The sequence below is a fragment of the Cyprinus carpio genome, chromosome A6 (genome assembly GCF_018340385.1).
Source record: "Cyprinus carpio isolate SPL01 chromosome A6, ASM1834038v1, whole genome shotgun sequence".
NCBI lineage: Eukaryota > Metazoa > Chordata > Actinopteri > Cypriniformes > Cyprinidae > Cyprinus > Cyprinus carpio.
In genome coordinates this window covers 9,394,006-9,416,067 of record NC_056577.1, presented here as the reverse complement: position 1 = coordinate 9,416,067, position 22,062 = coordinate 9,394,006, and the positions used below count along the sequence as shown (strand labels likewise).

General features: G+C 38.0%; 1 protein-coding gene across 4 annotated transcripts; it reads left to right on the top strand.

Annotated features, from left to right (window-relative positions):
* Positions 1-1,201: 1,201 nt before the first annotated feature.
* LOC109102402 (disintegrin and metalloproteinase domain-containing protein 23-like) lies at positions 1,202-22,034 on the top strand. 4 transcript variants are annotated; one of them, XR_006160224.1, is made up of 27 exons: positions 1,203-1,505; positions 2,240-2,472; positions 2,972-3,048; positions 4,987-5,050; positions 5,137-5,219; positions 5,538-5,601; positions 5,684-5,756; positions 5,863-5,933; positions 6,057-6,122; positions 7,139-7,207; positions 7,302-7,468; positions 8,939-9,023; positions 9,167-9,254; positions 9,360-9,411; positions 9,536-9,635; positions 10,872-10,943; positions 11,053-11,139; positions 11,260-11,340; positions 12,098-12,148; positions 12,258-12,321; positions 12,507-12,612; positions 13,886-14,005; positions 14,107-14,275; positions 16,586-16,697; positions 17,978-18,068; positions 19,788-19,979; positions 20,633-22,034. XR_006160224.1 is itself a non-coding variant. In XM_042757937.1 (26 exons), the coding sequence occupies exons 1-26, from the start codon at positions 1,427-1,429 to the stop codon at positions 20,676-20,678; spliced, it is 2,370 nt and encodes a 789-aa protein (XP_042613871.1). In that variant the 5' UTR covers positions 1,202-1,426; the 3' UTR covers positions 20,679-22,034. The 4 variants fall into 4 exon arrangements, 3 of the variants coding, with proteins under 3 accessions (XP_042613871.1, XP_042613870.1, XP_042613872.1); XM_042757937.1 differs by lacking the exons at positions 17,978-18,068; positions 19,788-19,979 and adding an exon at positions 16,977-17,067 and having other exon boundaries at positions 1,202-1,505; XM_042757936.1 differs by lacking the exon at positions 19,788-19,979.
* Positions 22,035-22,062: the final 28 nt, after the last annotated feature.

Below are 22,062 nucleotides of genomic sequence, written 5' to 3'. Positions count from 1 at the left end.
CTGACCAGGTGTGTAGTTTTGCACAGTTGAATTTCAGCTGACTGTTTCTAGTTGAAGTTCTTTTTTTCTGTATATGTTTGTTTATTTGTCAGATTTTTTAACTTGTAATGAGTATATTTTTTTAAGTTTATAATGGGTATTTTACCAAAAGTTGATGGTTGTAAATTAAATTTATAATGAATATTTTTGTCCTTGGTGATATATCAAGAGCATGTTTTTTCACAGTGGGTTTTGGCACTCTATTAAATTGTCTTTAAAATATCAAACCAAAAAATGCTTAAGTCAGCAATACACCACCTACACAAACGTGCTCTTTGGGAATTAGCCTTACATTCTCTCTCACAAACACACAATACAAATGAAATTATAGGCTTTTTACACTATGTAGTTTAAATGTGGATTAATGTTTGCTCCCACTGCAGAGATAAAGGTAAATCTTTTTATGTGCATATATTATTGCACTAACACTTTGCCTAATGGGTGTTGAGATCAAAGCATCTAAGAAGAGCCCAGCAGCCATGGTGATGGTTGCGATCTTCCATGAAAGTGGGCAGAAGCTACAACATTGTTTTTAAAAAGTGAAGTGAGGTTGGTTCATTGCCTTTTCTCTCCTATGTGGCTGGAGAAGAAATGAAACACAAATATATCTCCTGAGTGACCGTGGAAGCCTGAATATAACATGTCTTTGCAATGTTAACACTTAATATACGTAATAAAACACTTCACAGAGACTAATACATACAGTCAAGTATAGGGGTCCATACACAAATACTGGGGGAACAACAATAGCAGATTATATCCTTTAGTGCAAAATCGCACTGGCGTGGGTTGAAATATATGCAATAGAAAAATACATGTGTATGTAAGGCAGCAATAAGCGTATATAATACAGATTTATAAATACAAAATTCGTGTGCAAATAGTGACTGAAAATAAGTCTGCTTACTTTCTTGACGAAGATACACTTTTAACTAACTGTTGTCTTTAATAACATATAAAATACCAAAGCTTTTATTTCAGAGCTTGTGGGCTAGTGTTTAATCACTTTAGTTGTGTTAATGTATTCTAACCATTGAGAAGTAAATGGTAAATTTCCAGTTCCTAGGATGAGTGTGTTGGCGATCGTACAAAGTGAGGATGGTTGACGCGTCAGCGCAGCATAAGATGCACTGCGCAATCGCATTGGCTTCCTTTACGATATGTGCTGCTTGGCCACCGCCTTCCATCCATCCGAGCTGCCACCCCTTCGCCTTCTTCCCAGTCCTCCCTACCCCTCAGCATCCCAACCGTGCTACCCACCCCTCAGTCTCCGATGCTGCATGAAGGATTTCCCCCTCTTCCCGCGGGATACTCATAATAATGGACTGAGACGCTCGCTCTAAATTGAGGCGCTAATGACATTTTATTTAGTCTTCAAATATGAATCATGCGTCTGATATTCCATCTGTGTCTGCTCGCTAGCATATTAATTTCCGTGCCATCTTATATCGCCTCAACCTCAACGTGTAAGTATAATGTTTATCTTGCGTAACTTTATTATTTACATAATACAACGTCTTTACTCGATATTTGCTATATGTTACGTTGGTATTAGTGCAAGGTGTTTTTCCAACGCCTTTTGTTGCGGTAGGAAATCCAAGCTAAATACGCAGGTTCCCTGTACGCTTTGATTGAGCCGCCTCCATTACTTAACTGTGTTTACGGCCGTTTATACGTGTCAGTGTATGCAGAGGGGGGTAAAAGCTTTTGAAGGCCTCTGTATGGGTTGACAGCCCCATTAGTATGGTGCTGTACGGGAACATGGTAAGGACTTAGTGAGGCGCGCTGAATCTTAATTCGATTACCATGACAATAGATTATCATTAGCTGACGTGATGCACTTCTAAAGCTTTTACAATTCAGATATCCATATATGCAGCTGATAAAGTTGAGAAAAAAAATTTGATATGGGTATGTTTTGCCAATAAGTGTCTGTTATGTCTCTTCTGCCATTACATGTATCATATCTCACCCTCTCACCCACTGTCTTGAATGTGTGATTAGATTTCAGTGTTTTATTTAGTTATCAGCCGAAGTGCCTCCATTCAATACACTGAGATCTGCATAAGGGAGATCTGTGCGCAGCTTCTCTGCAGCATCACAGGGCTGCGACTGCTGGCACACGTTCATATATAATTGACGGGATCCCTCTCAGAGATGGAGACTGTAAAGCAGTAAACAATTTCCTCCTGTCCTGCAGTTTCCAGCTCTGTACAGAATGAGGATCTCAGGGATCAGCAGGTGTCTGAGACCCCGCGAGAAGCGGCAGCGGCGACAGCAGCGGCACTGGGCAATTCCACGGGTAGAAAAACCGGAGAGCACGAGGTCACCATCACATATCCCTTCCGGCTCATCTACTACTTGAATGAGGAGTCGGAGAGCACGTATCATGACTTGGACACTCGGGCGAGGAGCCAGGCCAGTGATGGACAGGTGAGACATAGTCTGTCGTGCAGTGTAAAGATCCCCAACACTGCATATTTTAGCCCCCACCAAATTCAGGTCTTCAGGAAGCTGCTTTCTTTCAAACTGATGGGAATGGTGCAGTATGTTCAAATTCTCAGAGCTGATCAAGGTTCACCGGCCCTCCCTCACAAATCTAACGCACTTTTCGCAAAAGAAGCAGTTTTCACTCCCCCCACTCGCTGTACTGAACAGACGTTGTAGGATTGGATTGTGCACACACTTTCGCTTTACTTTTGCCAGTGCAGTATTTTTGCTGTAAGACAGCACAGCTGTGAGATTTATGTTGCTCTAGAGCGGATGTTTTATCTATCTGCACTTACAGAGATTTGCTTGTTGAGAATATGATTTAATGTGTCTGCAGAAATGAAATTTTCACAAAAAGATTTTTCACTGGCAGGTTTGATATAGCAACATATGTTTGTTTTGTGAAGTGTTAATGAGCCCCTGTTTATCTCCCTGACCACAGGATGTCCACCTGGCCCAAGCAAGTTTCCAGCTGGACGCCTTTGGCACCACATTCACTTTGGACCTTACATTGAACAAGTAAGTGTGTGTGTCTGAGTAGCAAAAGATAGATTTGGTTTCAAAAACAAAGAATTGCTCTGTTGTTTAGTTGTGCATTGTTCAAATATCACATTTTTAAAATAGTAAATAGACATTTTTTGTTCCCTTTTCCATGGTGCATGGGGATTTCTAATCATGGGGATTTCTAATCTTTATATTCGAGGTAATTGCTAAGATGGAAAAAACGCTTTGGTTTAAATATCATCCAAACTGTGTGAATGCTGCATTAATTCACAATGTTAACCTATGGCATCCCAGCTAACAGGGAACATTCTCAGAACCTTCTGGCAAGGTTCTCCCAAAGTTATCAACAAACATTCTTCCAGTAACATTAATAGAATGTTTGTTCAAGTTATCTGGTCTTTAATAATGTTCTCAAAATGTTAGCACTATAACATTATTTATTCATCGCTATTAATGGAATGTTTTATAACATTCCATTATAACATTCAAACATAACATTCCCAGAATGTTTGCAAAATGATAAAAAGGAACATTCAATTAATGGTTTCTTTAACATTCACATAACCAAAGTAAATTTATAAAAATTTAAAAACCTGTATGTTTTGAACTTTCAGAGAACATACAGGAATATTGTTTTCATAAGCTAATGGGAACATTATAGCAAAACTTTCTTAGAAACATTTTTGTTAGCTGGGAAGTGAGGTGCTAGTTGTTTTTATGTGATATCCCCGTTAATTTCAATTTATTTATTTAGCAGATGCTTTTATCCAAAGTGAATTCAAATGAGAAACATCACAAGCAATTTGTTATATTGCCAACAATATTCTTATCAGGTTTAGTAGAAAGCTTGATTAGGAAACAAGCAAGAGCAAAGGTAAAATGCTGACAAGAAGATAAAGTATTTTTTAGTAGCAAGTGCTTTGGTTGTTCTTAAGTGCTTGTGGAAGAGGTGTGTCTTCAGCTGCTCTTTGAAAGTTGTAATAGTCACAGAAGATGGGGTGCAATATTAAAAGAAGTCTTATTTGATTCTGCACAGTTAAAATGAGTATGCAGCACAGTTTTATATCTGGTGTCATCTGCTCTTTTCAAAATTCAGAAGCATGAATCAACCACACTATTTGATCACAAGTCATCAGTAGTTGCCAAACTTTTTGGCTTCTACATCACAATAACCAGAAATATCCAATACCAGAGGTCACAGTTTAAACTGTGTTTAAAAGGATGTAAAATTCAAATTCTGTCATTATTCACTCCCCCTTATATCGTTCCAAACATGTATGACTATTTTTCTCAGCTGGAACACAAAATAATATATTTTGAAAAATGTCTGAGGGTTTTTAGTCCATAAAATAAAATGCAAGGTGGTACAATGTTTTAATGTGCACATTATTTTCACTTATAAGTCATAAATAAGAATTATTATTGAAGCCCACTTTGTTTTCATGAGATTTCAAGTGTCCATTTTTGCAAGCTAAAATACATTCAGGTTGATTAATTGTCAGCTTGTGACAGTTCTAAAAATAGGATCAGTTGCAGCAACAGAAGTGTTTGTGATCATGGGATTAAAGGACTTTTCTGTTTTCTAATAAAAAAAAAGAATGTATTGGGACATTTAATAGTGAATTCAACTATTGATGCTGTTGTATATATATTTATCATACAACATTCAATTTGCTATTCAAATACATATTTAATGCATTTTTATGTATATTTACTATGCCTTAACAAACCTATGTGGCAGAATTACTGAAGATGTGATGCAGCTTTTGTTCCACTAACAGCCTGGAGGTCTCAAAGCTAGAACAGCTGATACAGAAGACAGTGTTCTCCTCCCAATGCATGCTTATTAAGCACACAGGTGCATGGGATCTGGGGCTCTAGCTTTATTGTTGAGTTGTTGGATAATCAATGCAAGACTGCCCCATTGAATTCTCTCTCTCACTTTGATTTTAGTGATCTGCTTTCTTCAGATTATATGGAAATCCACTATGACAAAGACAAGCCAGTTCTCTCCAGGGTAAGACAGAAAGAGCAGCACACCAATATCAAACAGACCCCTGAAAATAACTACTACATAGCAGTGATGAATGTGCATTTGTTTAGGGCGGGGAACACTGCTACTACCACGGCCACGTGAGAGGAAAAGAAGACTCCCGTGTAGCTTTATCCACCTGCAACGGGCTTCAGTAAGAAACCTTGTTTTGTTTGTATGTTTGTGATTGAGATAAAGAGAGTGCAGGAGAGAAAATCTGACCTGGAGACCTACTGTGAGGCCAGATGGCAGTTGGTACACATGAAACGATTTGAATGTCACCATGTTAGTGTGTGCTTGAGTGTCACAGAGAGTAGCAAAGGGAAAGAGCAGAGTGGAAAAGCACAGTTGTGGTTTTTGTTTTGTCACTTGAAGAGTGATTTGACTCGTTGCCGTTTTATCTGTATCCTTTTTCCGATTGACTTCCCTGACTCTCTTTTCCCAACCCCCTTCTTGTGCTTCACTCTTCCAGTGGGATGTTTGATGATGGTAATTTTGTCTATCTTATCGAGCCTCTGAAACAGACTCACACTGTGGTAAGATCACATCATTAAAGCTTATCCTATTTGATTTCATTACTCACACAGCTACAAATGTCACCATGTTTGTACCTTTTAGGAAACGGAAGCACGACCCCATACTTTGCGCCGAACATCATCGCTCCATGTGACCTCTGTCCCAGGTGACTGGGGTAAGTGTGCCAAGGTCATGGTAACATATATGGCAAGATATTATATCCACACCCTCATCTCCATGGTTACCTTCACGTCTGTTTCTCTCTGCTGCTGATGACCCAGTTGAGGAAAAAGAAGAGGAGAAGCGTATTTTTGCTAGCATGCCTTGGCTAAAGCGAAGGAGGAAAAGAGCTGTAAGAAATGACTCTCAACCTTCTCCATGTGCTCCACTGTTTCAGTGGAAACCTCTGTAAATGCTACCTCATACTCAAATGTTATGCTCTCTGAATGTATCGTTTTGATTTGATTATTTTCTGATGCCACGTAACATTTTTGAGGAAATGAAGTATCTGGAAATAATGATCGTTGCTGACCACAACACGGTGGGTTTATCCACAACACATTACAAGCATCCTGTATATAAAAAATAACCTAGTCTGAAAAATCCTTTTATTCCTTCTTTTATGTTTTTGAATCATTAAAGGGTTAGTTCAGCCAAAAATTAAAATTATGTCATTAATGACTCACCCTCATGTTGTTCCAAACCCATAAGACCTCCGTTCATCTTCGGAACACAGTTTAAGATATTTTAGATTTAGTCCGAGAGCGTTTTATGTCCCTCCATTGAAAATGTATGTACGGTATACTGTCCACGTCCAGAAAGGTAATAAAAACATCTTCAAAGTAGTCCATGTGACATCAGAGGGTCCGTTAGAATTTATTGAAGCATTGAAAATACTTTTCGGTCCAAAAATAACAAAAATTACGACTTTATTCCGCTTTTTCTTCTCTTCTGGGTCTGTTGTGAGCGCGTTCACAACACTGTAGTGACGCCGCTGACGTACGACGCTGCTGACGTGTTTTCTTTGTTATTGGGCGCACCAGAAAACACATCAGCAGCGTCGTACGTCAACAGTCACAGCAGTCGTGTTCACAACAGACCCGGAAGAGAAGAAAAAGCGGAATAAAGTCGTAATTTTTTTTAGTTTTGGAACAAAATGTATTTTCGATGCTTCAATAAATTCCAACGGACCCTCTGATGTCACATGGACTACTTTGATGATGTTTTTATTACCTTTCTGGACGTGGACAGTATACCGTACATACATTTTCAATGGAGGAACAGAAAGCTCTCGGACTAAATCTAAAATATCTTAAACTGTGTTCCGAAGATGAACGGAGGTCTTACGGGTTTGGAACAACATGAGGGTGAGTCATTAATGACATAATTTTAATATTTGGGTGAACTAACCCTTTAAGTACTAAAATTGTTGAAATTATTCACTAGAGGGCACTGAATAACAAATTTCCCCTTATTTTTTTCACATACTGCAGAACCAAAAATGTTCAGAATACACCTTTAAACTTATGTCCTTTTTTTCATCTCTTGTTTTTGCAGTTTAAAAGGCATAAGAGTAAAAAGCATACCCGGAATTCTGCCAAATCAGTGGTCAACTTTGTAGACGCTGTATGTTCACATATTAATTGCTGTAAAATATTTCCTTAATAGTCACCCAACTTATATCCTTCTTAATCTAATATTCAAATGATATTCTCTTTAGATTTTTAAGGAGCAGCTGAATACTCGTGTGGTTTTAGTTGCAGTGGAGATTTGGACTGACAGGGACCGGATTCCACTGAATGTGAAACCATTGGAAATGCTAAGAGACTTTTCAAAGTACAGACAACAGAACATTAACATCAACGCTGATGCCGTGCACCTCTTCACGTGAGTTGAAGTCTCTTGAATGAACGAGGTGTGGTAGCCTGGTGGTTAAGGATGTTGGCCAATAACAGAGAAAATTCGGTTCAGTTGTTGGTGTAGAAGAGTAATTGAGAACTCTGAATTTGTGTTGGTCTTTCTCCGGAAATGTGTGTGTTAAGAGAATGCTGGACTTATGTCACAACACTTCATTTAACACTGGTTAGTGTATAATGCAAAATATAATGCATCTTTAAAAATAAAGCATTACATTTATTATAACCGGAATATCGGCCAATTTGCATATTCCTATTCTTCACCATTACATTTTTAAAGTTATATTTAAAAAAAATAATAAATAAATATATAAAATTGATTTTACGGATAATAAAATATTTAATGTCACTATATATATATATATATATATATATATATATATATATATATATATATATATATATATATATATATATATATATATATATATATATATATATATATATATATTAGGGCTGTCAAATGATTAATCACGATTAATCACATCCAAAATAAAAGTTTTGTTTAAATAATATATGTGTGTATACTGTGTATATTTATTATGTATATATAAATACACACACATGCATGTATATATTTAAGAAGAATATGTTATGTTTATATATTAAATATATTTATATATAATATAAAATATAAGAATATAAATATATAAATGTATATACATGTAAATATTTTCTAAATATATAATTTATGTGTGTGTGTATTTATATATACATAATAAATATACCCTGTACACATACATATATTATGTAAACAAAACTTTTATTTTGGATGTGATTAATCGTGATTAATCATTTGACAGCCCTAATATATATATAAGTATATATGGGACTATAATTTGTCCCTGCTCTCTCTGTTCAGTCTTTTTTTTTTTTTTGGCTGCATGATTCAAACAACAGTTTCTTTTACAAGGTTTTTTTTTTTTTTTTTTATTACATATATAGTGTGCAAATTATTAGTGTATCTGTTTTGGAAAAATCATAGTGATCAATATTTATATTAAAGCACAAGAACACTGTTCAGTGCAATGATGTTAGAGAACAAGCCATTGTGATTGTCTGATAACATTCAATCCAAAACATTTTAACTGTAACACAGTTGACACAAAGCATGTTTTTGAAGGATATTATTGTGAATTATAGCTTATTAATGAAAATATTTTAATTAGAGTGTGTGATTTATAAGGCTTTCAGAATTTACCTATTCAAATAACAAATAAATTAATTCCGAACTTACTGAGACAGGGTTAAAAATAATATAACACATTAATGTTAAGCATACTGTTAGTAATACAAAAAAAAAAAAAAGAACAAAGAACTGAACATTTCTGGCACAAATGACACAGTCCCCTTAGAATTCAGCTGAATACCATTGTTTGGTAATACAGTTACAGTAAAAGGGGAACTGGTGACAATGATAAAGACCTCTTTCTGCTTGCAGTAATGTGACATTTCATTACGGTCGGAGTGGTGTTGCATATATTGGTGGTGTGTGTTCCAAAGGAAGAGGAATTGGTGTTAATGAGGTAAGGTTGACACACGCAGCATTTTGGGTAGACAGACTGGGCAATTTACTGTAAAACTTTACCTTAGAGCCATTCTAAATGACAAATGAAATGTCATCTTACCTCTGCTGTCATACACTGCTGTTTCTGTTCCTCTCTTTCAGTTTGGCAGCACATGGACAATGGCTGCCTCTCTCTCTCAGAGCTTAGCACAGAATCTGGGTATCCAGTGGGATCCTGTGATCAGGAGGAGTAAGTTTGTTTCACCTCCTGCTGTCAAACTACTGGATTTCTTACTTGTTTACTGCAAGAGTTTAGGATTAAAAGACTTTCTCACTCACTCTTGTGTTCTCTCAGAGGAGTGCGGCTGCATGGATTCATGGGTGGGATGTATAATGGAAGACACTGGGTATTGTTAAACACACACATTATTCTATAGCCCCTCCTGATTACTTGCCAGGCATTTTACCTCCTAGTTTCCTGTCATATTTCTTGATTTGCGTAGGTTTATTTTTCTCTGCTCCCCTCCGTAGAGTGCAACACCCACGCAAGTTTTCCAAATGCAGCATCACTGACTACCGGAACTTTCTTCTAAGAGGAGGTGCTTCATGTCTGTTTAACAAACCTAACAAGGTAGGCTTGAAGAAGAGTGCGGACAACACACAAAAATGTAATTCTCACCTGCATTTTTAATTACTCAACATTTTTCATCCAAAAATGAATGTTTGCTGAAAATAGACTCACCCTAAGGCCATCCAAGATGTAGATAGTAATGTAGCATTATATCACTTGCTCACCAACACTCCTCTGCAGTGAATGGGTGCCGTCAGAGTGAGAGCCCAAACAGCTGATAAAAACATCACAATAATCTACAACTAATTCATATGACTTCAATCGATTAATTAACATCTTGTGAAGCAAGAAGTTGCATGTTTGTAGTAAAGAAATCTATCATTAAGATGTTTTTAACTTCAAACAAGTCCTCTATCCATAATATTGCTTTCGCCAGTGAAAAAGTCATCTTGTCTGAATCAGGGGAGAAATATGAACAGATCAAGCACTGTTTACTAGCAAAAGCAGTCCAAAACAGTTATATGTCAGTGGATTTTGATGTGAGAGGACAACAGGGGATGGATGTTTTTACTGGAGGAAGCGTTATTATGGATTATAAACTTGTATTTTAGCCAGAAGTGATGGTTTAAAGTTAAAATGGCTTAGTGATTGAGTTGTTTCTTGCAAAAATACAGATTTTCACTTCACAAGATGTTAATTGATGGACTGGAGTCATGTCAATTACTTGTGGATTATTGTGATGTTTTTATCAGCTGTTTTGACTCTCATTCTGACGGCACCCATTCACTGCAGAGGATCCACTGGTGGGCAAATGATGTAATGCAAAATTTCTCCAAATCTGTTGCGATAAACTAACTCATCTACATCTTGGATGGCCTGAGGGTGAGTAGATTTTCATTTTTGGGTGAGCTATTTCTTTATGATACAACGCGGGGTGTAACCTCTGCACTAAATGTTATTCTCTTACAAATCCTGCTTTCTTGGTGTGCACTTCTTTTTATTAGTGTATGCTAGATTTTTGTGGTATTTTTGGATCTTACACTCCAACTAATCTATTTTTGGATCTACTTGCCTTTCTATTTGTTCTGTTCATGTACCTGCATCCAACAAAAACAGGGGTCTTCAACATAAAGCTGAAATTGAAACGTTGAAGCAGGTTTGATGTCAGTGACATCAAATGTTATTGGTTCTCGCGTGTATTGTGATAGATTGTCTTCAAACAAAAATGAAGTATTTGTCTTACAATCATCATTTATCAGACATGATGCTGGATAAACTTGTGCTTTGTGTTGGCAGCTCTTTGAGGCTACAGAATGTGGAAATGGTTATGTGGAAGTGGGTGAGGAGTGTGACTGTGGGGCTCGAATGGTAAGTGCTTTTTTTATGTAAATAATACTTCCATACAGACAATATCAAAACATAATATTTTACTAACTATGTTTTCGTCTGTATGCACATATTTGATCTGCTTATGCAGGAGTGCTATAAAGACTGCTGTAAAAAATGTTCTTTGTCTAATGGAGCGCACTGCAGTGACGGCCCCTGCTGCAACAGCACATGTCTGGTAAGACACTTCGCTTTTGCCTCATTATTCATCCTAACTTCCTCCATCCTCAACTACTGAGTGTCTTATAATGCACTGATCAGTTGTTTCTCTCAATCCCTGTCCCTGCACCTTTTTCAGTTCTACCCGCGGGGATACAGCTGTCGATATGCTGTAAATGATTGTGACATATCAGAGACTTGTTCGGGAGACTCGGGACAGGTCTTGCTCTTTCTTTTCTATTTGATCTTTTTTATTTTATTTTTCATTTTTTCCTTTTTTCTTTCTTTTTTTTTTTGATGTCGAGTTTATTTTTTTAAAGGGAAAATATCACAGTATAAACTAAAGGGTTGAACAGAAAGAAAAGCATTTTCGCAGAACCACATAGTGAAAGCATATTTCAGTAAAAGCAAAATTTGAGTAGTATTTGATATTTTTTTTCTGTTTTCTATATAGCCCATTAAAATGTAATGGTGCATATGCAAATTTTCTGACATTCCCTTAAAAAACATTTACAAATTAAAAAAACGTTTTCATTTATTTGTTTCAGAGTCAATTCTATGAAATGTCAATTTCATGAAAATAATAAATAATTGTAATAATTGTAAATATTTTTTCCTTCCGCTGTTTTCTTACAATGGGCCACTTATTAATTTATTCAGAAGATGCAACAGTTTCTACATGACAATCACAGGGATGATGATGTTTCACACAATACACCCCCAAGCTTTACTATCTGCCATAACAGCCATAACAGAAGGCATGTTATTCACTAAATGACAGCCCGCCTGCAGTTTTAACACTTCTAAAAAATTATGCAGGGCTGAGAAACTAACTTTGATAGTCCAGTGGTCAGTTGCTATCCAGTAACTAAAGAAAATCAAAAGAAAGAAAAATAGTTTAAGAAAATACTTAAACTTAAACTAATCATTATCATTGAATCAAAAATACTTTGTAAATATCTTTGTTGTTCTTTCAGTGCCCCCTTAATCTACATAAACAAGATGGCTACTCTTGTCAGCTCAATCAGGTCAGATATTATCGGATAATATCTATATAAATCTATTTAAATACATGGCAGAACAACATTTAGACTAGTTTTGATTAAACCCTCCACATTTTGTTTGTTGCTATACCAGGGTCGCTGTTACAGTGGTGAATGTAAGACCCGGGACAGTCAGTGCAAATACATCTGGGGTCCAAGTGAGTGACGCTGATGCCTTCAGAGTGCTTCAACTGTTCTTGCCAAAGAAAGCACGTTAAAATAACTGCAATCCACCCACTCTGTCTTTCAATACATGCTTGCTTGTGTTTCGTCTTTTCCTTTTTTTGTCTCACTCCCTTCATTCTTTTGTCCTGTTGCTTTCTGTTAATTTTTCTTTTCTCAGAGGCTGGAGGGTCAGAGAAGCACTGCTATGAGAAGTTAAATACAGAGGGGACAGAAAAAGGGAATTGTGGGAGAGATGGAGACAAATGGGTGCCCTGCGGCAAACAGTGAGTCAGTTCTCCCAATTATTTGGAGAGCAGGAATATGCGGCACCATGAAACTTTAATATGGTACAAAACCAGGTCAAGTCTAGATGGCGGCTCTTGTTCTGCAAAATTCTCAGGCATGTGCTTTGCTATTAATGCTTCTTTACTGTCTTCTTTACTGCCTGCCGAAAATGATGGAAAGCATTAAAAACTTTGTGTCTCTTTAAGTTTTATGCAGGTACACCAGGTAATGTTAATGGTGTTCTGTTACAGTAATGTTAGAATTAGGGCTTCTCAGCTAAATATTAATTTATAAGTTGAATTCAATCACAGTGTCAAAATATCTTCCACAAGTAAAACACAAACATTAATGCCCAGACATGGAAAAGAGAAAAAAACAATCTACATGTTAAATGCACAGGGTATTTTGACATTTTCGATTTAATTTCATGTACATGAAAATTATTTATATAAAGGGCTACACAACTTTGCCAAAAAATTATTGTCATATATTGTAGTTTTAACAGTGATTTCTCCTGCTGAAACCAACTAAGACCTCCTTCAAGTTCTGTATTATAATAATATTAATTATTGTTTTTTATAAAAATGTATAAATTCAAAAATTTTTTACTAATTAATTTGATTTTTTATTAAATTACTCACTTTCTAATGTTCACACCCTCCAGCTTTTAACTTTCAAATCCTTGAGCTTTTATTTGGAGGGAAAACTGATGAAATTCTGCAAACCTCTGGCCGTAGAAATCTTGGAAAATATGCAAATGTGTAAAAAATGTGCACATTGCATTCCAAAAATGTGTATTAATCTCACAGCACATCACATAGAGTTTGAGAAGCAGCATTTACAATGCCGCTCTTCACTCTGATACACAGCCCATCAGACTATACTTATTTTATAACATTTTATTTTGATTAATTGTGCAGTCTCGTTTATTTAAATTTTTAACAAACCCCTTGCAATTCTCTTAATAGTTTGTGAACCCCTATCTTTACCGTTACCAGTGAATGGCATGGGTATTTATTTGTATTAAAAGCCTTGTTTTACTGGCATAGTGTACTCATATGATGTGTTTAGCATAAGTTACTTATAATATCAGCAACAACTTGATCTCTGTGGGTGTAAGGAAATGAGAACAAGCAGTGAATGCTTGCCCTAGCAGTAAATACTGTAACAATCTGTATGTGAATCCCACATGAAATTTGCAGAACAAAGGTTACTGTCTAGACATGATCACATAACCATCTCTAATTCTTTCCAAATCCTGTGGATTTAAAGCGATGTCTTCTGCGGGTACCTGCTGTGCACTAACACTGGGAGAATCCCAAGGATCGGGACCCTGAAAGGCGACGTCACTCCCACCACCTTTAACCATCAGGGGCGACTGGTGGACTGCAGGTCTGTTCCTGGATCTCTGCAATTATTCTCCCATTATACTTCACCAAAATTCCCGAAATACTTACTTATTTTACCGTTTTCTATTTCTCCTTCTTCTGTAGCGGGGGACACGTACTGTTGGATGATGACACTGATCTGGGGTATGTGGAAGATGGTACGCCGTGTGGTCCCTCTATGATGTGCCTTGAGCGGAAATGTCTCCCCATCTCCTCCCTGAACCTCACAGCCTGTCCGTCTGGCCCGGGTGGCCGAGTCTGCTCTTCTCACGGCGTGAGTGATCACCATCTGACACTCTCTGCTGCTTAGATGGATCTCACACCACAGTCAGCCTTGAAAATACTGTTTGAATTCCAACCCAGAAATCCACTCAAATCCACTTACAAATTTAATCCAGAATTATCAGGGATTGAATTCAACCCATGCATTCAGTTTATATGAAGAGGAATTACAATCTATTCCACAACATCTGAAAATAACACATTGTCATGGATATCCAATATCTATAAGAAGGGGATTGAGTTTTTTAATTTTAATTTTACTTAACTCTGCTGTAGGATACCACAAATTGTTAGTCAATAAACTAGCCAATCAGACACATTGTCTGCCTGTGGACCATTTTGTGTTTTGGAATTTGAAGACATAGTTTGTTGACATGTCATAGGAAGGCTGAGTTTTAGAGAGTGGGTATTGAAATCAGTGAGAAATGGGGTTTTCAAACTTTTGAATGCCAAGACCTCTCAAACATGGCAATCCCCTTGCGAGTGACCTCCTTCCTAAAATACAGAGGCAGCTACACTACCATTCAATAGTTTTTGGTCAATAAAACATTTTTTTCACAGAAATCAATAATAATAATAATAATGCATTTTATTTAATGGCATCTTTCTTAACACCCAAGGTCACCTTACAGCAAGCAAACTGATACAAAAATACAAAAATGAGTAGCAAAAGACATACAGATCCTGCCAGCATTACAATATTCAACAGCACGACTGCATACACACTGTACATCATAAATACGGTTGACGCTTAATAAGAGCAAGTCATAAAAAAGCCTGTGTAAAGAGATGAGCCTTAAGACAGTATTTAAAAGTATTTTATACATGGCGACACAAAAGAAATCGAGAATGAAGATCTGAGAGTGCACAAAGGAGTATAGATGCGGAGAAGTTCAGTAAGGTATGATGGGGCAAGGTTGTGAAGCAAAATTTTAAATTGTGATACTTCAAAACTCAGCTCGAGAAGTATTGTTAATATACCAGAATCAGCCGCCAATAACAAATCATTTGTAATTTTAAGAAGAGCAGTTTCTGTACTATGGTGGGGACGAAAGCAAGATTGAAATTGCTTAAATGATTTATCATTGGAGAGATGATCGTGAACTTGAGTTGCAACACATTTTTCTAAGATTTAAGATTAAATGGCAAATTAGAAATTGGACGGTAATTTTCAAAATATGATGAATCAGCCCCTGATTTTTTAAGTATAGGGGTAATAATAGTTTTAAGAGAGGAAGGTACAGAAGCAGAAACAATTCAAAAGTGAATAATTTTAGTAATTAATGAAGACCAAGATGGTAGACAGGCTTTAACTAAGCGAGTAGGTAATGGGTCAAGCTGACAAGTGGTAGGTTTATATTTCCGGATATGACACAATATCTCTGCAACAGTTGTTAAAATGGAAGTAGTAGAAGTAGAGTGCAGGGTCACATAGGAGATTGGATAACTGGAATCATAGCCTAAATTACTTTAAAGTAATTGCTGATTAATCTTTTTAATCTTAGACTCAAAGAAAGTCATAAAACTGTTGCACAAATCAGAGGTAAACCAGGCAGAAACAATACGTTTATACAACAAGGGTGCGTTGAATTTATCAAAAGTGACAGTAAAGACGTTTACATTTTCATACAACATTTCTAAAAGATTTCAACTTTCTATTCATCCTGTATCATTTTTTTATAGAAGTATCACAGTTTCCACAAATATATTAAGCAACACAACTGCTTTCAACAATTATAATAATAAATGTTTCTTGAGCACCAAATAAAGGAGTAAATTATATTTTAAAAATATTTAAACAGAACACAGTTATTTTAAACTGTTATGTTATTTGACAATATTGCTGTTTTTTACTTTATTTTGATCATCTAAATGCAGCCTCTGTGAGCGTATATACATTTTCAACATTAAAAAAACTAACCAATACCAAACTTTGAACAATAGTGTGTATATCATAGACCCATTTTTGTATAGTGTAAGAAAAATTGTGAGCGTGACATTATAAAATATTATTAAACATTACTGTATTCATAAAACCTGAAGAGAAACATTTCCAATTCATTTAAAATTTATTGATAAAATGATATTTAAAATATAAAGATTCAGCATATGTAAAAACTGTAAAATGAAAATGTAGAAATGCTTTTTTGCACAAAACTATGTGCATTTTTATTTCTTTACTACTATTAAAACCTGGCTAATCTGTAAATATGAACCCCAGGCTTACAGCACCTTTAACTTGACTGTGTTACACATCATCAATGATACTGAGGATTATTTCTTACTGTTTATCAACTTTCAGGTGTGCAATAATGAAGCAACCTGCACCTGTGATGCTACATGGGCAGGAACTGACTGCAGCATGCACGACCCCCCAAAAGAGCCGCCCGTCATGGAGGACCCGGGTCCTAAGGGTTCGTGATCTCTCTTAATTCTTTAAACATAAAAAACTTTGCCATATACATACACAGATCTTACAGCCTAATCCTCAGATGCAAACACACCTTAACTCCAGTCCACTGCAAAGCCACTTCCAAAGAGCACTGCTTTTTGTAGGTGCCCATTTTGATATTGTGACTTTTCCCACTCACAAGACTTTTAAAAACACTAGTACGTTTATAATTTTTTTTTTTTTTAAATGGGGCCTTGAGTGACATTTTCTCTGATGAATCACCCCTATTTCCTCTGCACAGTGAGCGTGGCCACAAACAGGCTGATAGGGGCAGTGGCAGGGACCATTCTGGCCCTGGGGGTGATTTTTGGAGGCACAGGGTGGGGAATAGAGTAAGCACCTCTTAACCCTTTAATGCCACTCCCCCAGCAAGAGGGAGATCTTGTGATCCCCTGTGTGTGCGCGTGTACGTGCGGTTGTGTGTACGTGTTCTCCCAGTGGCTTTGTCCGTTGTGTTGAATGTGATGGTGCCTTGTAATTTTTGTTGTGTAATTGGACTGATTGATTGGTATATCACTTATTTTCTCTTCTCCCTTGGCTGCTATTCTCATGGATATTTTTTTTATCACCCTGTGTTGATGGAGTGTTGCGGTGCTTCCCTTTTTGGTCCATGTGGGGCATTAACACAGAACAAAAAATTCAAAGTGAGAAAGGAGGATCAAGAGTGAAGAACAAGACGAGGAGGGTGGAAAAACATGAGATGACTTGGACTGACACTGACATTGATGCCGTGGCGTCTTTTAACTAACACAAAATCCCATCAGAACTGGCCCACTTTCTGAGCTGAGCTAAATATTCCACTCTAACTAGGTCCGACGTGTGCGCGAGTGGGTAAAAGTTCATCATGAGTGTGTTTGTGGGTTAATGTTTCTTTGTGTGTCTGTGTGCGTGCATCTGTGCATTTGTTTTTGTCAGTCCTATATTGGTAGCGTAGCTCAAAACACCTCGGTGCTTTAAGATCTTCCCTTTCAAACCATCAGTTACTTGTGACGCTCCCCTGTGCCAAAATCTACAGCCCCTAAATTCTCCACACCCATGTCCAATAACATCCCACACACACACTATGTTATCAAGGGTAAGTTGAGCGTAATCTACCCTACGGATTCCCATCCTGAGTAAACACATGACTGAAAGAGTGTATAACATAAGTGAAGTCCAGCATTTGATGTGTAAACCCTGCATGCTGTGCAGGTGCCCCCTGCAGCTTACGTCATGTTTCTCTCCCATCATGCCCTTCTACAGGTCCTAGTGCCACCAACCTTATCATAGGCTCCATCGCAGGGGCCATCCTGATGGCAGCCATAGTGCTGGGGGGGACGGGATGGGGATTTAAGTAAGAGCTGCACCGCATGCTTCCTACTGCCTGCCAGCCTGGAACAGGCTCATTCACACTTAAACATACACACTCTCACACACACTTTTGCATACATGCACACAACAGTTACCACTACACACTCACATTCACACATACACAAGGGCCTGGGCTTCTGCTACAGACAACAGATACTAAAACTAGGTCATCATTTAAAGTGCCAAATTCTGAACTACATGCTACGATAGAATGCTAAGGGACGATAAGTGTAATTTGTCTTATTTTTTCTGTAACAATATATGTAATTGTAAGTTGTTTAAATGTAACATTTTCTTAAGTATGCTAATACGTTCTTTACAGGTGACAGCAGATCAAGAAAAATGACCCACTAAAATGATCTGGCAAATTCTTTCAACCACAAAATTACAATTTAAGTCTAGGTCTAGACATTTAACCCAGTTGGTTTAGAGCTCTGTAGACTGTAGCAGAACCTCGTGCAGACTGGCCCATCGCTTGACATGCATGCAAGCAAAATGGTAAAATGGATACTGAGCAAGATGTGTAATGACAGTAATGAATTAATGACAATATCAAAGAGAAAATTGATGTGTAGTCTTTTTTTGCTAACTACATGCTAATACTTAAAAACGTATACATTTCAGTAATACCATGACCAGTTTATATAGTAAGGTGGGAACTGTTGGAGAAAGTAACATTGTATGCTTACTTAAAGCTACACTATGTAACTTTTTTTTAGCAAATTTATATAATGAGCAAGTGCAGCATACATATTGTAAAGCGGTCAGGACACATTTCATGGGAAACTGCATAGTTCCGTTATTCGTCTTGTCATTCGCAAACCTTGTACCGAAAAGAGTTTGTAAGCAAAAAATTAAAGTAAGTGTCCGTACTAAAAAACAGATCAACACTAGCTTGGCTTTTCAAAAATAGGTTTAGTTTGCGCATTTGCTGTGCATGGACTAGGTTCACAAAACAATATTTATGTTGGTAACAATGCCGATCTCTAATCCACTTACTACTTAGCCTACCCTCCAGGTGTCCACTGTTTTACCTTAACTGATATGAATACCAATCATAATGCCTAATGTCAGCATTACCAATCTTTTGTAATGTTATTTTAAAACAACCGTTGCAAATAAGCTCATAGGAATCAAAGCACAATTTGCATAATCACCAAAGCAATGTTTCTCCGCAAGTAACGTGTTAGGCTTCAACCGCTAAAGGGCCGAAAGTTACATAATGTAGCTTTAGATTCCAGTAAATGTGTGTAACATCAGACATGCTGACAGATGCATTTGGTTCAAAATCTGAATGTAGATAAGCAACTTTTTGTCTGAGGACATGTAAAACCTTTCTAATGGCCAGCATAGACCCAGTTAGGAGCAAGTTCTTGGAAGCTAGCTATGAGATCTGGAGATCATCCAAGAGGACTTAGCTCACCGCAGCATGCTCGTTTGCACATAGCATCTTGACTGAGCCCATTTAGAGTTTGCATGCGGACTGGCACCAAGCCAGAGCTAAAGCGGAGTGCTATCAGAGCATCGCACAAAGGCTGGGCTCACCTCAAGTGAAGGGAGGGGAGGGGTGTTTGTTGTTTTCCTTGCTTTGAGAAGAGGGGTGGGTTGTTGGGGTGGGACAGGGTGGGTTAGGGATGACGACTTTTTGACCCGCTCTCCTCGCCGTGATCTCTCTCTCAATCCCCCCTCCATTGTCTGAAAGGGTGAGAGTTTGAGCGGAGAGGGGTGGAGGTTGTGTCGTAGGCAGCCTTTGTGCCATGGCTGGCTGCCACGCCCTCTTATCTCCCGGAAGGCCCTGGGCCACCCTGAAAACCTAGAACAGAGCAAGAGCCTTCACCCCCCACCCGGACTTGCCCGGCACCGCTGCCTTTACTGCCTGCTTCACAGAGACCTGGTACAGACACACGCGCTGCACTGCACCTGCATGCTACCCCAGTCACCCCACCCCCCACACTGCGATAGTGGCGTCTCCTTCCTAACCTCTCTATGGACAGGTGCATGTTAAACTGCTGGGATGCCCCACATCAAGCCACGCTACGGGGAGGATGTGTCCAACCCCTGTTGTTGTTGGTGTTGTTGCAGTTCTTGTTGCCTTTCTTGTTGTTCCTGGTGGTATCGTCGTAGTTCATGTTGTGGGTGTAACGTCCTTTTCTGACCCTCGATGTTGTACATACTTTCTTGCTGTTTTCTATGTCTATGTTCGTGTTTTCTCCCAGGAGGTAATGTTCTTTTTCCACATCCCTTGTTGTCTTTCTAACACATACTCACCCGCAGTCAGCACAGCAGAGGGGCACTCTGTGTCTCTCCTTGCTGCTGTGAAGAACCGCCATTTTTACCCGCCGCAACCCGACGGCATTAGGAGTCAAACTACGTTATGAGTAGCTTTCGATAAATGATTTGAATTGATTAAGAAGCTGATGAAACGACTACCATGTGGTTGCTGCGGGTTAAGGTGGTAAGATGGGCAGCAAATTGTATGTTGATGTCTCTAGCATTGCCTGCACTAACCCCCCTCTCGTTTGTTTTGTCCTGTTTGTCCTCATCACCAAATGTCAAGAAAAGACGATATGACCCTAACGCCAGTGCTATCTAAAGGCCAAGAGAACTGGATCCTTGCCTAGTGTGCCCCTGGGTTCCGTCAGAACCCACTGGACTGTACCCTCTCCTGCTGTTGACGCTGCTGCCGACGGCGTTGGCGTTACTTCAATAAAAAAGGACAGAAAGCAAGAGAAGAACGAACGATCGAACATTTTTCATCCAAAGTCACGTAGAACTGCTTCTCTAGCACTGTTCCTTTGCCCTCTGGGCCTGAGCATCCACATTGAACCGTTTAGCAACCCTGATAACTGGTAGTGGATGGTACCACTCATCGGGCCATGACTTCCTGTTTACACGCCCCGCCCTCCGGTTCTGACCCAGGCATGACCAGCTTCAGTTGTGGACCTCGCATGGCAGAGGAGGGACACCAATGCAAGACTATTGTTAATTTTAAAAAAGAAGAATGATTTGAAGTGCGAGTAGGCTTTTCAAGGGGCTAAATGACCACACCCTATGAGCGTGACCCATATTGGACAAACATTTCAAGACATCACTTTAAAGTTTTTTGATATTTCAGCATGTTATATTGCAGGCTACATTTTCTGTAGTATTAATGAAACAAAGAAACCCAAACAAAAAAGTACAAAAAATCAGTCCATTTGGCCGGCAGCGTATACTGCTGCATGTTGAAATCACCACTGATATATATGCCTGATGACATCAATTACTGTTCCACTTTAAAAAAAACAAGAAAATGAAAAAAAGAAAAAAAAAAAACAATTAAACTGTCTGGGCCCCGTAGGTCTGCCATGACCTGAATGCCATCACTGGCCAATCAGAGAGCTGCATGATGTAACTGCACTGGGGGCGGAGCCCACACAGCCTGCTGCGCTTTTTAAGGTATCTGCATGTCAAAGGAAAAACAGTTAACATTTACTTACTATGCAAAAGGGAAACATTGCACAAACATTGGTTTGGTAAAGAATTCTCAACTGAGACTAACAATAGCGGATCATTAAAAAGGCAGTCTTTTATATGCTTGGCCATCTATGTTTGACATTATAAAAAGCTTCTGATTACTTAAAATGAATGTTTATATGAAAATCTCAGCTTCTGAAAATGTCATTGTCATTTGTGTGGGACAGCATAATTGAGGCACTTGTGATATTAATTGATATTATTAATAGAATGGGGTTGTTTCAGTAGAGGGAGCTCTAGTTTGGGGCTAAATCTCTGGAATAAGAGCAGAGAGAGGGTGTTTTTCTATACCATCATTGATCTACACCATCGGGTTTTTGAACTCATCTTCTAAACCCTGATCCCTTTTACAGCCATCTCATGTTCCCGTGGAAACATTGCCAAAACAACACATAATTATAATAAAGAACTTAATAAAAACTTTCCTCTTTGAGATCATTTTTTGTTGTTGTTTTTCTTAA